This window comes from Anolis carolinensis, chromosome 1 (genome assembly GCF_035594765.1).
Source record: "Anolis carolinensis isolate JA03-04 chromosome 1, rAnoCar3.1.pri, whole genome shotgun sequence".
In the NCBI taxonomy this organism is placed as follows: Eukaryota; Metazoa; Chordata; class Lepidosauria; order Squamata; family Dactyloidae; genus Anolis; species Anolis carolinensis.
The window spans coordinates 88,851,219-88,870,159 of record NC_085841.1 but is presented as its reverse complement, the minus strand read 5'-3'; the positions used below and the strand labels follow the sequence as shown (position 1 = coordinate 88,870,159).

Sequence of the window (18,941 nt, the reverse complement as noted above, 5' to 3'; positions counted from 1 at the left end):
ATCTCCTGCATTGCCCCTTACCTCATCCTATGGGGGGAAGTTCCCTGCCTGGCTTACCCCCACTCTTTATGGAACATGGGAAGCCTCCCATGTTCCCATCACTACCTCTTATCACAGTTTGATCTCACTTCAGACACAGAGCCCTGCCAGAAGTAGATCTACGTTGTGTGATGGGATCCAGCAGGCTCCGTGCCTGAATTGAAGTTGACTTATTGTAAAACTGAAAATTTTGCCCATCTGATGAGGTCATTATACACAAAAATATACAGAACTCTCAGCTACATTGTTTTAAGACTGAATCCCAAATAAACTAGTACTACATGAAAAGGTACTAGAATTAAAACTTATATAAGTTACAGCTGCATAAAATATGCAATATATAATGTAACTCATATTTTCCTATTGCACATATCTAGCTATGCCAGCTAGTATTCTAGAATCTTAATATATATGGTTTTAATATATTTACAGTATCACCACTTTTCAAATGACACTGCCTTCATATTATGTTAAATTAGATAAATGTAAATGCATATTCTAAAGTTTTAAAGATGTAATGTTTCTCTTAAAATGAGAAAAGGGAAAAAGAATCTGACTGTGATTGGTGTGCAGTGTTGAATCTAAAGTTAATAATGTTTTACATGAATCATTGCATTGCTGTGAAATTTATCCTGTATATATTTCTTGAAGAAGAATTTGATTGTCCTGTTATATTGTCTTTGTCCTCTGCCCTAAGATTTGGCACCCTAGCTCTTCATATATCCTCTTTTCTGATTTATTTTATTATACTAAATCACATGGGCATTTATTTTATTTTACTTAGAACCTACTTTTTCTTCACACTGGACCCAAATCAGCATACAAATAGCTAATACAATCTGTAATACAAAAATGTGGAGAGCATTAAATAACAATTAATTTTGAACAGTTTAAAACACATTAAAAACTATTACATATTAAGAATCAATATACCGTTTGTATTAGCGCAACCAGTTAAAAGTTGAAGCACTGTTTAAAGCTTTTGGCTGCTGGCAAAAGCACTGCAAAGAGAGGGTCGAATTGAACATTCCTTGGAAGAAAATTGTATTGTGTGGGAACAGCCCCGGAAAGAAAGGTCTCTTCCTGTACCTAAAGCATTATAGTTTATAACCAACATGTCTTACTATGAGTTATTTTAATTAAAATCATAATTTCTTATTAAAGTTGTGTGAATTACTAATTCGATGGTCATGCTTATCTTTACTATCTTTTATATTTGTCTTTTATCTCCCAGATCAGGTGTGGTACCTTGAAAATATGTTAGGCTGCAATAGTCTCAATCTCTGGACATCATGACCATTGACCATGCTGACTGGAAATAATGGGAACTATAGCTTAACATACTTGGAGGGCATCAGGTTGAGGAAACTACCAGTGTTCTTGGTGCTCAGTTGTTGTTTTTAAAAAGTATGTTACATTAAGAATAAGGTAGATTTAGAGTAAATTGAAGTGTAATTGGTAATATACCAAGATGTGGGGACAAAAACAGGACATTCTTAGGCCCTCTTTGAATGTCATATACTACAGTCTTTAGGATTTAAGATGGTTGCAACTAACCTTTCTGCTATGGTGCTCTATTCTATGGAGGTATAATCCACTGGTGACATCAGAATTCTCCATTGACTAAAAGGCATAGAGAAATCTGGATCCAGATCCAGACTACGATGTATAATCTTAAGAGAAACTGGGCAGGCAATCAAGCAGAATTCCAGGTTTCTCCAGCTTCATTGTATAGCAAGTTTTAGATGCTTCCAAACTTATTCTTGATCCAATAGGTCAATTTTTTAATGCACACTGACATACATCTCAAATTGACATCTTTCCCTGTCCTGGCAATTCCAAGTCCGAGTGGTCTTGCCCATATCACATAGTTTTTTTGAGGAAAGTGTAAGACATTTTTTGGACAAATGAGATCTGGGTTAAAAATCAGAAACCTTTTTATTAGACTCTGGAAACCCTCTCAGATAAGAATATCAATGTGCTTTGGGAAACAAGGAAACCTAAATAGTTTGAACAGCCTAGCCAAACAGCTGGGAATTTTTTCCCATAAGTCAGCAACAGCTTGGGAGTGACTATACTCTGTGGATTTTCTGGCAAAGTGTCTTACTTCAAATACCAAAACTGTGAGTATATAAAAAAGAGAGACATGTTTTGTTAAATTCTTCATGAAGCTACCATATGGTTTATTGGTTTAAATAGGCACATGTGCGTAAATTTTAAAAATAGAAATCTAAAATCGGAGCTGTCAAAAGCTTAAAAGCAGCCATTATACTGCACAGAGTGAGATTATTACTCTGTCATTATGATAGGTCATGACCATCTAAATCTACTAGTCAGCAGCTATGAGTAACTAGTAAATTTAGATATCCTTCATTCTTTCTTGTGTATTCTAATTTATCCAGAAACCTTAACATAAGCAGAGAGGAAGTGGTTTATGTATTTATATGAAGAAAACCCAGAATCCCAATACCGAGGAAAGCAAGTTGTGACAGAAGTTCTTGATTGGATATGAAAGAGAGTCCGTGCATAGGGTTTATACTGGGGTAGCAAGTGGGGTGGTTTAATCCTTTAACTCTTTACCATAGCACGATTGACACACACTCCCATCCATCTTGCAACCTTCGCTTGCCTAACTGGAAGGTAGGCCATTAGTGTTTTTCTTTTTCCACCACAGTGCTAATAACAGCTTTAGCAAACATTTATTAAGCCAAAAAACAATGCAGAAAGAGTTAAGTGCTTCTTTCTGTAGTACTGCTGCCTCAATCTAGTTTGTGGTTTGTTGGAATGAGTTTTAGTTTAAAAACAGAAACGGAAAGAGATACAATCACAGATTGTCCTGTGTCTTGCTTTTAGATGGGATCTCAATAGTACAAACCATGCTGTTGATTAATGACCAAACTATCCTAAAGTGAACTCTTTTACTGAATAGCATAGAGATAGGTATCACCAAGAACTTTATCATAAATATAGTGAAGAATGGGTGTTAAAATGATTATTGGACATCACTAACATAAAATCTACTTACATTTATTTATATACATAGCCATTCTTATTAAAATGTAGGAATACTTATCTATCTACTATTTCCTGCCTTTACCTTAGCATGAGACCCAAGTTTAGCTCACTATTAAACTAAAAATAAGGTATAGCTAGAAGCTATTTGATACATATGTATCTAATCTGTTAAAACACCAAATTACAACATTTAAAACACATTAAAGCATGGCCAAAAGATGCAAATAGCATTAAGAGATTCTTCTCCAACAATGGTAAAAACCAAAGGTCTATGTGTTGTCGAAGGCTTTCATGGCCGGGATCACAGGGTTGTTGTATGTATTCCGGGCTGTATGGCCATGTTCTAGAAGTATTCTCTCCTGACGTTTCGCCCACATCTATGGCAGGCATCCTCATGCCTCACAACCTCTGAGGATGCCTGCCATAGATGTGGGCAAAACGTCAGGAGAGAATACTTCTAGATCATGGCCATACAGCCAGGAATACATACAACAATCATAGAATCATAGAATAGTAGAGTTAGAAGAGACCTCATCGGCCATCCAGTCCAACCCTCTGCCAAGAAGCAAGAAATCGCATTCAAAACACCCCCGACAGATGGCCATCCAGCCTCCGCTTAAAAGCCTCCAAAGAAGGAGCCTCCACCACAGTCCGGGGAAGAGAGTTCCACTGCCGAACAGCCCTCACTGTGAGGAAGTTCTTCCTAATGTTCAGGTGGAATCTCCTTTCCTGTAGTTTGAAGCCATTGTTCCGTGTCCTAGTCTGCAGGGCAGCAGAAAACAAGCTTGCTCCCTCATCCCTATGACTTCCCCTCACATATTTGTACATGGCTATCATGTCTTCTCTCAGCCTTCTCTTCTGCAGGCTAAACATGCCCAGTTCTTTAAGCCTCTCCTCATAGGGCTTGTTCTCCCGACCTTTGATCATTTTAGTTGCCCTCCTCTGGATGCTTTCCAGCTTGTCAACATCTCCCTCTAACTGTGGTGCCCAGAATTGGACGCAGTATTCCAGGTGTGGTCTGACCAAGGCAGAATAGAGGGGGAGCATGACTTCTAGATGCTATACCCCTATTTATGCAGGCCAGAATCCCATTGGCATTCTTAGCAGCCGCATCACATTGCTGGCTCATGTTTAACTTGTCCACAAGGACTCCAAGATCTTTTTCACATGTACTGCTGTCTAGCCAGGTGTCCCCCATTCTGTATCTTTGATTTCCATTTTTTTCTGCCGAAGTGAAGTATCTTGCATTTGTCCCTGTTGAACTTCATTTTGTTAGTTTCGGCCCATCTCTCTAGTCTGTCAAGATCGTTTTGAATTCTGCTCCTTTCTTCTGGAGTGTTGGCTATCCCTCCCAGTTTGGTGTTGTCTGCAAACTTGATGATCGTGCCTTCTAACCCTTTGTCTAAGTCATTAATAAAGATGTTGAACAGAACAACCAAAGGTCTGTTTAAAGGAAGTTTTTCCCTGCGAGAGAACAGGGAGTGGGCCAACTGAGTTTTCCATGGGAGGGAATTCCACAACTCAGAGCCGTCACCAAGAAGGCTGTTTCCCTTGTACTCACCAAACACATCTGTGATGGTGGTGAGACAAACAGAAAATCTTCCCCTGAAAGTCCCAAAAGCCAGCCTTGATTGTAGAAAGAACTACTGTACAGCAGGGGTCCCCAAACTTTTTAAACAGGGGGCCAGTTCATGATCCTTTGGACCATTGGAGGGCCGGACTATAGTTGACCACTGAGCAATAATAATTAATATTATTAGCAACAACAACAACAACAACAACAACAACAATAAAGAGGGTTGGAAGAGACCCTTTGGGCCATTGAGTCGAATCCCCTTCTGCCTTTGTGCACCGAAAGCACAAGCAAAGCACCCCTGACAGATGACCACCCAGCCTCAATGTTAATAGTAGTAGTAGTAGTAGTAGTAGTAGTAATAATAATAATAATAATAATAATAATAATAATAATAATAATAAAGAGGGTTGGAAGAGACCCCTTGGGACATTTAGTCCAACCCCCATCTGCCTCTGTGCACCAAAAGCACAAGCGAAGCATCCCTGACATATGGCCATCCAGCCTCAATGTTAATAATAATAGTAATAGTAATACAGTAATAATAATAATGATTGTAAGAGGAGAAGTGACCCCTTGGGTCATTTAGCCCAACCCCCTTCTGCCCTTGTGCCGTGGGGGCCGGATAAATGGCTTCGATGGGCCGCATCCGGCCCCCGGGCCTTAGTTTGGGGACCCCTGCTGTACAGTCTTTCAGATTGTCTAGATCCAACCCACAGAGAGCTTTAAAGTTATAACTCACACTTTAGCCAGTGAAAACAACAACAACAAAGAAGCAGTCCCACACCTAATATACCAACTACTCAGGCTGTCCTATTTCAGATTTATGATAAGCCATAGGAATGTATTTTATAAGGCGATTGAGCAGAATTTCCATATTATTTAAGGAGTGAGAAATAGAAACATACCTGAAGGAAGGAAGCAATCTTCTATATGTTTTTTTTTTCTGCCTTGACTGGTACAATTTGCTATAACTATTTCCCCTTTACTTTCCCAGAAGACTGGGACTGAAAACATGCTTCTCTAAAATCTACCTGATATGGCCCTACAAGGGGAGGGGGGACTTACCGAGCTCTAGCTTGGAGGCCCAGGGTTAGAAGGAGGCGCAGTCTGGCAGCCGGTCAGCCTGACACTCAGCCAGCTCAGATGAATAGAAGCCTTCATAAAATACTGACTTTTGCTTGGTTCATCTAATTGAAATTAATTGTTTTATTAGTCACATTATATTATCCTGTCATCACACCAATCTTTGTAATTTATCACAATTCATACTTTTAACACAATTAAAAATATGGCATGTGACAGTTTCTTTCACTTTTGTTGGCACAGGCCTGCCTAGGTAGCAAGGCACAATGCACTCTCTACATTGGGCCCACAATTATTTAGGTTGTGTCAGAGGTGTCTAGCAGCTTTTTTTGAAAATATATTTTATTGCCAGGCTCCAATATTACTTTTGTGTCATCATTTTAAACCAGGATCCTCAAACTTTTTAAACAGTCCCTCAGACCGTTGTCCTATGCACACTGCACATATCATATCTGTAGTGTAAAAACATTACATAAAAATACAATACTTACAGTGAAGAACAATTTTAACCAGCACAAACTCACCAGTATTTCAAAGGGAAATGTGGGCCTGCTTTTGCCTGATGAGATAGTCAAGATAATTAGGATTGTTGTTGTTGTGTGCCTTCAAGTCGTTTCAAACATAGATGACCCCAAGTATAAAGTTTAGGGCGAGCGGTGGGTAAATGACCTTGGAGGGCCACATCTTCATTTGAAGACCACTGTTTGAAGACTTGACTTATTTTATTCTAAATCTGCCCTTAACCTTAGCAATAAGTAAAGGGATCCGTCAAGGATTCTGGCCTGGGGCTCCACTTAACGCTCTGGGGGCCATATCACATCTCATTTTGCAATTCACTGCATGTGGTTTCAGGCAGCGATCCAGGCCTGGATCCAGACCCCCATATCCTGAAATGGAGCCCCAGGGCAGGATCACTGTCTAAAACCACATGTAGTGAATTGTAGAATGGGACAAGAGATAGCCACACTGAGAGATTGTTTGAACATATATTGAGACTGACCCTGATGTGAGATGGCAGTTTGGACTGAGCCATATTCAACAAAATTCATATAATGATGAAAGTCACAGTGGTGCCAGCAACCTCTAGCAAAAAGAATGCTGGGTACTAGTGGCAATGTCTGCAACAACACAGCTGGAGCCAAAGCAGCTAGACATTATTTTTATGTATGTTTCTTCCTTGGCCATAAAGGAAGCATCCAGGTAGTCACTTCCAGTAATACTATACTAATATAAGACAATAAAGGTAATAGAAGGGTTTTCAGTCTTCTGTTTCTATCTGTTTTTTCCTCATTGATTAGTTTTATGTAATAAGCTTTTTCCTGATTGAATCCTATGCAGCCAACTGCACCACATCTATTACCTACTGCACATTTTATTTTCTTACTGTGTGTCCAGCTGCATGTTAGGACAATTCCTACTCAATCAAAACTGCAGCCTCGATGGTTTGGAAAGAGTGAAAATTGTCATGTAACCTAAACCCATTATTTATCCTGCTTTGCAGATTCATACATCTTTAATCAATGGACGACCAAGTGCAGAAGACCCATCACCAGCCCTTCTAGAGTTCACTTCAGCTCGCTACATCCGCCTGAGATTTCAGAGGATACGAACACTGAATGCTGATTTGATGATGCTTATGCACAGAGATCCCAATGAAATTGATCCAATTGTTACAAGGAGGGTAAGTCATAGTAAAGATACATTTATGCCTATGTGTAGTTCTATTTTTATGCTAATACTAATGACAAGGGCTGCTGTTCTTGGAATTATGACTTTTGCTATACCATTTTTTCCAAATACCAGACTCCAAATGATCATCATGTATCTTAGTTGAGGGGCTAATGTGGCCAAATTATGTCCCCATAAATTTTCTTTTGTCTGAAAGTGCAAATTACCACTGCTGGAAGTGTCCAAGAGTGGTAGTTTCCACTTTTAAAAAGTATGGAAGAATCTCAAATCCCGAGTTTGCCGAATTCTACCTTAGTTACACATAAGCCCCTTGATGTAAAACTCCAAAATAAACAATTAGATCTCTAGCATGGTCTCAATCTTTCCTTCTGTGTAGGAAAGCAATATAGAATACAGTAAGATATACAGTAACCTTGTCTGTCTCCTGAGAAATCTGTATAAAGACCAAGTAGCCACAGTAAGAACAGACCACGGAACAACAGACTGGTGCAAGATTGGGAAAGGAGTACGGCAGGGCTGTATACTATCGCCCTGCCTATTCAACTTGTACGCAGAACACATCATGCGACGTGCGGGGCTTGACGAATCCAAGGCTGGAGTTAAAATTTCTGGAAGAAACATTAACAACCTTAGGTATGCAGATGATACCACTCTGATGGCTGAAAGTGAGGAAGAGCTGAGGAGCCTTATCACCAAGGTGAAAGAAGAAAGTGCAAAAGCCGGGCTGCAGTTAAACATCAAGAAAACCAAGATCATGGCAACCAGATCGATTGACAACTGGCAAATAGAGGGAAAAAACGTGGAGGCAATGATAGACTTTATATTTCTAGGTGCAGATGCAGAATGCAGCCAGGAAATCAGAAGACGTCTACTTCTTGGGAGGAGAGCAATGGCTAACCTTGACAAAATAGTGAAGAGCAGAGACATCACACTGGCAACGAAGGTCCACATAGTCAAAGCAATGGTATTCCCCATAGTAACCTATGGATGAGAGAGCTGGACCATAAGGAAGGCTGAGTGAAGGAAGATAGACGCTTTTGAACTCTGGTGCTGGAGGAAAATCCTGAGTGCTTTGGACCACAAGAAGATCCAACCAGTCCATCCTCCAGGAAATAATGCCTGACTGCTCACTGGAGGGAAGGATATTAGAGGCAAAGATGAAGTATTTCGGCCACATCATGAGAAGACAGGAAAGCTTGGAGAAGATCATGATGCTGGGGGAAATGGAAGGAAAAAGGAAGAGAGGCCGACCAAGAGCGAGATGGATGGAAGGTATCCTTGAAGTAACTGGGGGTGGCAACGGCCGACAGGGAGCTCTGGCGTGGACTGGTCCATGAGGTCACGAAGAGTCAAAAACGACTGAACGAGTGAGACGATGATGAAAATATACATTGTTTCATGTAATGCACTGTCCAGAATGGCATTAATTTTTTTTTCTTTGTATTTCTCTTCATGGTGACTCTAATGTATGTCTCAACTATATGGAGTTTTTCATGTTTACCTATGTATTTAGATGTCATGGATGGAGGTTCACTTAGGTCAATGGATGAGAGTAAATTCTGAAGTGCATACCGACTGGGATTGTGACCAAAAATTAATACCCTTTTTTCCTGGTTGGCCTCTGAATGTCCTGCATTTGAATGATGAATGAATAGGGCTTCTTATAGTTTCATCCATGGGTGTGGGTAGAACATTATCCACAATGAAAAAATTCCTATTGCTGTTTTCCCTGTTTTCAATATTCCAATTGTTATTCGTTGTTTTCTCTTAAAGGTTTCATAAAAGTAGCTAAGGACCTGAAGGTGCAGGTCCGCAGCTTGGGGGTCCTCCTGGACTCGGCACTGACACTTGATGCTCAGGTGTCGGTGGTGGCTGGGAGGGCCTTTGCACAATTAAAACTTGTGCACCAGCTGCGACCATACCTCGTGAATTCTGACTTGGCCACGGTGGTCCACGCCTTGGTCACCTCTAGACTGGATTATTGCAACACACTCTACGTGCAGTTGCCCCTGAAAATGGCCCGGAAACTTCAGTTAGTCCAACGTGCGGCTGCCAGGTTGTTAACTGGAGCAAACTACAGGGAGAGATCTACTCCCTTGTTTAAGGAGCTCAACTGGCTACCGATTATTTTCCGGTCCCAATTCGAGGTGCAGGTTCTTACCTATAAAACCCTAAACGGTTTGGGACCCGCCTACCTTTGTGACCGCATCTCCCCTTATGAACCCACTCATCCTCTTCATTCATCCGGTAGGGCCCTTCTATCGCTCCCGCCACCATCCCATGCTCGGTTGGCGGGGACGAGGGAGCGGGCCTTTTCTATTGTTGCTCCCCGGATCTGGAATTCCCTTCTGGAGGAGATCCAGCAAGCACCCACCCTGACTTCCTTCAAAAAGCTGCTTAAAACCTGGCTCTTCCGCTGCGCCTTTGGATAACCGAGCCCATAGCTATAGTAGTTGCACAGGCCATCTCTTTGACTTGAAACACTACACTTTATTCCTCTGCCCCAAAGCATCTTAGAATATAACATTGCACTTTAGTTCTAGTGGCCCCTTCAGGCCATCCTCTCCTCCATCCCAGTGGTCTTTTTTCTTCTTCTTCTCTGATTCATATGTTATTTGAGTGATTATATTGCTTCTGTTTATGTTATTGTTTTAGTCAATTGTTATATATTTTTTAATTCTTATAGTGTTTTATAGTGTTTTCAGTGTTTTATTGTACAATGTTTTATGCTGATTTTATATTGGAAACCGCCCTGAGTCCCTTTTGGGAGAGAGGGCGGTATACAAATAAACTTTTACTTACTTACTACTTACTTACATTACAATTTAATGTGTTAATGAGCTTGGACATGCCAGACTGAATAACTTCAACATTGCAATTTTTAAGGTGACTTTACCTCATATCATATATGTCTACTAGCTGTGCCCTGCCACGTGTTGCTGTGGCCAATTGGAATTGCACTGAATAGCCTCGCTGCTTCTAAGCCTGGGCGCTTTCTATATAGGGGCCTCCTTGCTTGGGCTGGTTGAATGAGACGGAGTGGCCTGATGGCTTCCAAACCTGTGGGTTTTTTATCTAGGGGAAATCTTGGTTGGGCTGGTTGAACAGGAGTGAATAGTCTTGCTGTTTGAAAGCCTGGGCACTTTCTACCTTGTGGAATTGTTAGTTGGCCAGGTCGAATAGCAATGAATAGTCTGAGTGGAACAAGTATAAATGTTGTAATTAGTTACCTTGATTAGTATTGAATGGCCTTGCAGCTTCGAGGCCTGGCTATTTCCTGGTTGAGGGAATCCTTTGTTGGGAGGTGTTAGCTGGGCCTGATTGTTTCCTGTGTGGAATTCCCCTGTCTGGAATTCCCCTGTCTTCTCAGTGTTGTTTTGTATTTAGTATCCTGCTTTTAGAGATTATATTGTTCTGTTTTCTTATTAGACCACAGTAATTATTACATATTATATACAGTAATGTTATGTAGTAATTACTGTATTTACGCATTTAGCCCCAAAACATTGCAAGATTTACTACAAAAACATTTGACTACTAAAAGGTAGACTGCCTTGGGTAATAGAGAACATTGGATAAGTGAAGCTTGGATAAGTGAGACTCTGCTATATTGTCTGTTTGGAGGCCAAGTGTGAATGTTGGCATTGGTGAGGTTGATTAGTACTGAATGGCTTCGCAGCTTCAGTGCCTAGCTGTTTGTTGCCTATGAAGCTGTTTATTATTCTTGTTGTGGTTGTTATTGTTATTATTATAATTGAGGGGTAAATTGAGGGAAAGAGGAGGAGAAACTGTAAGTAATTGAGGGAGAACTCTTCCTCCCTCCCCTTCCTCCTCCTTCTGCCCCCCCCCCAATACCTCTGTGGCGTCGGTGTGCCTCTGTTTGATGGGGGAACGTGGGCCAGGCCCCTCCCTCCTTCCCTCCTCACTCTGTTTCCCTCACAACAATGAGGAGGAGGAGGAGGAGGAGGAGGAGGAGGAGGAGGAGGAAGAGGAGGAGGAGCAGAGGAGGCCCCGGAGGAGGTTGGCCGGGGAGGAGGCCTGCCCGCCAGGCCTTCTCCTCGCTGCTTCCCCCGGCCCCACTCCTGACCAGGCCTCAGCAGAGGACGGTGGTGGGGGTCTCCGTGCAGGCCTCGCTGCTGCCTCCTCCCCGGCACCATCCCCGACCCTGCTGCCAGGCTGTCACTGTGGACTGGTCCAAGGCCCGCACCTCCCTGCAGGCCATCAGGAGGAGCCTCATGGCAGTGGGAAAAGGGGAGCGCGTGGGAGCGACCATTGAGGGGAGAGGTTGGGGAGTGTGTTGGGCGCATGCCAGTTCATGTCTGGCGCATGCGCAAAGTGTTCTTTTCTGTTTTTTGGGTTTTGTGACTCCGGGTTTGTGTCCAGATGTTTAATTTTTTGTATGAACCTAGCAGCAAGGCTGCTGGATTGTGCTCCCAAGTTTAGTGTTTTTGGGATGTGTAGTTTCGTTGTTTTGTTCTAGGCCAAAATTCCACTACCCTTTTTTATATATATATAGATTCCATTTTATTTAATCTTTTGCATAATTAAAATGACTAAAGCAAGCTAATTGGGAAAAAGAATATTCCTGATTCCATATACTTATGTATAAGTCTATACATTTTAGTCAAAAAATCAATTTAAAAAACCTGGGCCGACTTACCTATATGTCAAAGTGAGTATGGTACTCTTTTGGTTATTGAAAAACCTTAACTCTTATAAAAAGGGAACCATTCCATTATCAGAGTAGAGTTTATTCTGTCCCAGGAGAACCTAAAAGAAACATACACACACCCTTATTCTTTCCACCTTGGCATCACTTTGAAACTAGAAACTGGAGAAACTGGACCCTTGAGGTGATTGATTTGACTTATACATGAGTACTCATACAATAATACTGAATCAAGGGTAATAATCTACTTATTTATACACTGAAGAATACTACATTGAAGTTTATACCAATAATCATTTTTATGCCCTAAATGATCTTCTTGCCCATTAGAACTTCTGGCTCAGGCTCTCCTGCTGTCTTAAGGGGGAAGTGAAATGTCTCCTCTTCACATCGGTAGGAGCTGCTTCCACATATATCTCTAGTGCAATATAAATGACCTCATCAGGTGGGGTTTTTTCTTGTACCTTACACTGATTGAGTTCTAGATGACCCATGGAGGCCTGCCAATTTTCATCAAACAATGCACAGGAACTTCCAACGGGACTCTATGGATCATCTAGAGTGAAGCTGGCATGTGTCAGTGCAGCGGTAAAACAAGAGGCTTCCCATGTTGTGCAGGAAGCAATGGGAGGAAGCTGTGAGGTCAACGCTCACCCCCTCCCTTGGTGGAATCAGCTTCTTGTTGAGTCAGGTGATGTGGGGCATGGGGCAATGGGTTCTCCATGTCCCTCAACTACAGTTGCCAGGTTCGCCATGACACGTAGCGATTCTGGTGGCCCATGTGACAAGGTTGAAAGTGGCAATCCCTCTCCATGCCCTGGTGCAAGAAGAGCCCTACCACCAACCTTAGAAGGAGGAATTGGAGATGGAAACTGTCCAATCCTCTTGTCAGTGCAAGAGAGGAGGAAAGGGAAGTACCTATCTAACCTATCTAACATCATACATAACCTTACTGCCAGGGCAACTGGGAAAGAGATAGCCACATAGGCAACCACCTGAAGCTGGCTATACATATAGCCAGGTATATTTTATTGCCTGGCTCTGTTCAAGATACTATGGGGGGTGGGGTGGCAAGTACAATTGCCTGTGCCATTGTGCTTTACTTTATTAAGATTCAGAGTAGTAGTAGCAGCTCTAGTGGAGTTTTTAAAAGTTTGTAATAGTTCTGAAAACAAATGAGTCTCACTCATCACTTACTTATACTAGTGAATATACATCAAGTTGATGCTTTCCTTATTGTGCATCTTCCTTTTTATGAGAATTCTTTGGAGATGTTTCAGGCAGATGTATCACCTTCAGTTTCAGTTTTCTGTTTGATTGTTCAGTTTCCTATCTGTAGGAAACGTGTGTGTGTGTGTGTGTGTGTGTATGCACATATATACATATATTTGAATGTCATGCAGAACAATTTGGGCATGCTGAAATTAGTATATCAATTGCTTTTGGTATGTTCATGTATCCTTCCTCAAAATTCATTCTGTTGAGTTGTCATGTTGAGTTTTCACAAACAGGAAGTTCTTAAAAGAAGCTTTGCATTTGTTTGGATCTCACATTTAGAACACATTAGTTGTACTTCACTGAATTTGTTTTCTTTTCTTCCTTTTAATCACATCTGGTTATTGAATACATTTTGATTTATTTACCTAGTTAACTTTTAAAGAATTATGTTTACTCCACCTAAGTTAGGCTGTTGTTCCTGGGAAGACATCTGAGGGGCAGTGGACATGAGCAATTTTGCTCTTTGACCATAGAGAGTAAAATGCAGGGGGAGAGAAAAAGAAAGTGGTGGAAAGAAATCTCTGTTGTGAGACTATGCACTGCAGATGTAGAACCTTATTGTGCATTGACAGCAGGATGGGCAAGAATGGACATGTCAGGGAAGATCAGGAGAATGTTGGATCTGCCACATCCATTTCCCCTCTATGTGCAGGAATAGAAGAGTATACACTGGAGACTCATTTTATGAACAGAAAGGGATGCTCACTATGACATTCTGAGGTCCCATTATATTATGGGCCACCCTTGGGATTACACCATGCCTGGGGTTGATGTATTCTTTATAATCCTTGGGATTATACTATGCATAGACCAGATATACTCCTTTTCCTCGTCATTGGGCCCACTGAAAAATTGTGGGTTTTGAAAACAAAAATTTAAAAAGTAAAAAAAAATACCCCTTTTCTGCATCTAGTGGGGTTTTTTTGCCATACTAACTCTCTCTGACCTGTTTCCAAACATTTGCTCTGCATCATCTACCCATATTATTCTAATACATACTGGGAGATGTAGATTTGAATTTATCTGAACACCCTCACGTCTGTTTCCTTACTGCTCCAGTTTTCACTCTCATCATTTCTAGTAATGAGTGGAAATACAGACATTTAAATAAACAAAAAAACCCCCCATACTGTGGCATTTTTAAATGCTTCTTGTGTGTCTTTGTTCTTTTGTTTTCCTTTGCTCGTTAGTGTGGCAAATTAAATTTAATTAGGTGAAGTAAAATATTTTACTTGAATCTTTTATGTAATGATTTGTTTTGTAAGAAGCAACAGTAGCATCTCAAACATGGTAGTTAAACTTTGCAGAAGTCTGAGGTAGAAGACTGACACTAAAATAAATTTCTTTTGACTGTTTATTGCTCTACATGTCTGTTGATTCATGTCAGTTTCCCTGAGCAGCAAGGGCAGTGTTGTTGTTATTGTTGTTGTTGTTGTTTTGTGCTATCAAATCATTTCCAACTTATGACAAGCATAAGTTGAACCTATCATGGAATTTTCTTGGCAAGATTTGTTCAAAGGGAGTTTGCCTTTGCCTTCCTCTGAGGCTGAGAGTGTGTGACCTAGCCAAGGTCATTCAGTGGGTTTCCATGGCTGAGTGGAGATTTGAACCCTGGTCTCCAGGGCAATAGAACAACACTCAAATCCTTGCATTCTGGCTCTCAAGGGCAGAATCATCCAAATTAATTTATAAAATAGTTTCGGTTTGAATTCAAATTATAAATTGCACTTGTTGTTTCCATGCTGTATATTGTTGATAACTGCTATCAAACTGATTTCTACTTATGGATGGCCTGTGAATAAGAGACCTGATTTCCTGTTATCAACAGCCCTGATAAGGTCTAGCAAACCCGAGGCCATGATTTTCTTGATTGAGTTTATCTGCTTATAATGTATTTTTATTTTCCTATTGCTTCCTACTGTACCAAGCAGTATTATCTTTTCTAATGAGTTGTCTTCTCATGATACATCTGAAGAATGATATTCTCTATTTAATTAATTTGGCATTTCGGGAAAATTCAGGCTTGATTTGCTCTTGAACCCATTTATTTATCTTTTTGCTAGACCAAAATGCAGAACACTCCTCCAGCACCACATTTCATACAAATTGATTTTCTTCCTATCAGTATTCTTCAGTATTCTTACAACCATACATAGAAAATCAGAACTACCAGAGTATATCCAATGGACAATCCTGACCTTGATATTCAATGATATATTTTTTAACACAAATGCCAGTATACATGTGGCCTTTAATTCTGTGTATGCATTCAATTGTAATTCAATTGTATGCACTTGTAAGATTCTGAAGACTACAGAAGATTCTGTGATGAGTATCTTGAGGCTGCTTTCTATACATGACTCTAAAGAAAACTCTTTTCCTTCTGAAGAGCATATTTTAATGGCTACACAAACCTCAAACTATTTAACATGTTGAATCTTTGCATGATAGTTTCTGGACATGACTTATTTGGCGTTTGTGAAAAGCTAGCTAATAATTTCGTAAAATCTATGTATGTGGCTATCTGGCTAACTGGCTATTAAAAATCATGCAGCTGAATTTTCTCTGTACTTTATGTGCACGTCTCACTATAATGAGAGAAGCCAAAGTTCATTGTTAAATAAAACTTGTCTCATCTAAGAGGAAAGTACAGAGGAAAGTTCTTGAATGCACAGTTTTCATACATTCATCTAAAAGCTTCTTTGGATTGTAGCATCTAGTTGCGGGCAGGGTGAGTGCTGAAGTATTGTTTTCAATGATCATCTCTAGAAATATGGCTATTAAATGTAAATGATCTTCAGGTTAAGAATGCTTCATTTCTGTCACAAAGTATACATTAAATACAGTATACACATTAGTGACTACTGCTTATCATTTTTACAATAGATCAAAATAAATTTGTGCTGTGCCAGTCCTCCTAGAAAAGGTGCAAATGTATGAATATCAACATCTGATGGTTCATAAAATGACAATAACATTTACCATAGCAGCAATGAGAAAGGCACTGTTCTATGGTTGTAAATCTAAGTATACGTGTGTATGAATAAATTATATAAACATTAGGTTAAGATTCAGGGCCCTTCCAGACAGGGCCCAAATAATGCCTCCGGCAAAAGAGAATTAATTTGGGACAAAGCAGGTAAACCCTACTTTATCCTGAGTTAATTTGATACCCTAATAGACTTTCTAAAGGCCTGGATCTAATGGGGTATGTGGCCTGTGGGGACTGCCCACAAGTAGTCCCACGACTACCCAGGGATCAGTCTCCATTTTCCATTTCACTTTTTTGGTCCCCATGAGCCCAGAGAAGTGAGAGGGCACACCCCCAACCCCCACCCTCTAAGCCCTTAATTTTTTTTTAAAAAAAAAAACTTGCCAGTCCACCATTACAGCTTTCTGGCAGGCCTCTTGGCATGTAGAAATGATGCACCAGGAGGTGGGGAGGAATCATTCCTCATCCCTCTCCCCCACATCATTTCTGCGCACCAGGAGGTCTGCGTAATGGGCTTTTGAGGGAGGTTGGGATGGCTCCATGCTCTCCTGGTAGTTACCAGAAGGACCTGGGGACATACACCCATTGGAAAACCTGAGTTTTTGGGAAGGGCCTGGGGACTTAAACTCACAGCAAAGTGGGTTTCTTAAATCCGCTTCATTGTGGATTGAGGCCCTGTCTGGAAGCACCCTCAGAGTGCCCCATCTGTGAATAGAAAGGCTCAGAAAGAAAGAAGGAAAGGCCCCAGAAAGTAAATGAGACTCAAAGAGACACAACACACACACACACAGAAGAGGAAGAAGACGCCCTTCCTGAACCTCTGTTTAAGGGGGGAATGGGCTACAGTTTTCAAGAAATTGTATTGGCAAAGCAAAAGAATAAAGAAATAATTTACTGTCTGTCCTTGTTCCTTGGAGAGCAAAAAGTAATGACAGAGCTTCCCTCAGAGAAACATTTAGTCTCCTCCCACAAATCGTGTAACCATATAATTTTAAAGCTGAGAACAATGAATGAGAGAATTGGCCATTTTGGCTATCTCTATCCAGATAATTCACCAAATAGTCACTTGCCAATCAGCTCTGGAACCATAGGAAAAGATAGCTGTTTCAAACACTTTAGAAACAGAAAGAATGCTCTTCCCTACACTTGAAAGCAGCTCCTTAAGTGGATGGCTCAGTAGAACTTCAGTAGATTTTCATGCATGTGATTTTTTTTAAAAAATAAAAAGCCATGAAGCTCACCAGACAAAATTGGACCAATCTCTCTATCTCTAACATTGTGTGTCTTCAAGTCAGTTCCGACTTACTGCTCCTCTAAGATGATTCTATCACAAGGTTTTCTGGTGCTCAGCCTGTATGGCTTGCCCAAGATCATCCACTAGATTTCCATAACTGAGCAAGGTATTGCACTCTGGTCTCCAGTCTTAATCAAGTGCTCAAACCACTACACAATATTAGTTGTCTCATTGCTGAACCTAAATTATAAATTTTTTGAATGTGAAACAAGAATCTTGGAATGAAAGGTGGGCTCTCAATATAGCAAGACATGGTATGCTGTGTGCAGTATTAATTAACACATTTTCCTTAACATTAGTAGAGGTAAACTGCCATGTGTTCCATTTCAGTTAAAATCCTTTTGTTCCCCACCCCTTTGCTATTAGAAAATAAAATAGGAAACTATTTTCTATGTGTAATCTGTGATGTAATAAATATTCTGTTGATTAATTTTGTTTTTATTTGCAGTATTACTATTCTGTAAAGGATATCTCCGTGGGAGGAATGTGCATCTGCTATGGCCATGCAAAGGCCTGTCCGCTGAATCTTGCTACAAATGTACGTATTCTTTAAAACTCCCTAAAGATTAAAAATGGGGAAGCATAAACCTCATTCTTAAATATTGAAACTGACAAGTATGCATGCTTGTGGCACACTGGGAGCCTAAGGTGGAGTAATCAGTTATTACTCTACGCATAGGATACTTTCCTTTAGTATGCTCCTTCTGGAACCTCACCTTCAGTACTGTCAACATAACAGTATAATCCTGAAGTTTAAACAAAGTAGTTAACTAAGACGCCATCCAAACTGCCATGTAATCCAGTTTCTGAATGCAGATTATCTGATTGGAACTGGATTAAATGGTGTAGATGGGGCCTGAAGCAATTGTCATCCAATAACCCAATACATTCCAATACCCAATGCAACCAGGTGCAACTCTAAGCAGAAGATTTGTGGCACATGGTTTCCTGCTGATTCACTCATTTTTTTAATTAGAATTTACTGCATAACTACCTACCTACCTATCAAATGCATTTGCTTGCAAAATGTTAAATAATACTCTACAGTAATGTTTTTATAATGGTATTCAATAGCTGAAAAAATACCTGAGGCTGAAAATGCTTGCCTGAAAATAAAATTCTGCAGCAAAGACCACAATTGGAGAAATATAGGAAGTTGGAATGATATTACAACTAAGTGAGAAGACTGAATGATTAAAGGTCTATGGTGTATCTACACTGTAGAATTAATGCAGTTTAACACCACTTTAATTACACTGACTCAGTGCTATGGAATCACTAGACGTATCATTTTGTAATGCCTTTA

The 18,941-nt window shown here is 40.4% G+C and overlaps 1 protein-coding gene across 1 annotated transcript in view; it reads left to right on the top strand.

The window, feature by feature from the left end:
* lama2 (laminin subunit alpha 2) overlaps window positions 1-18,941 on the top strand; it is a 630,991-nt gene that overhangs the window by 210,775 nt on the left and 401,275 nt on the right. The window contains 2 exon segments of the mRNA XM_062978830.1: window positions 7,215-7,394; window positions 18,084-18,173. Of these exon segments, the coding sequence (XP_062834900.1) occupies window positions 7,215-7,394; window positions 18,084-18,173 (270 nt within the window).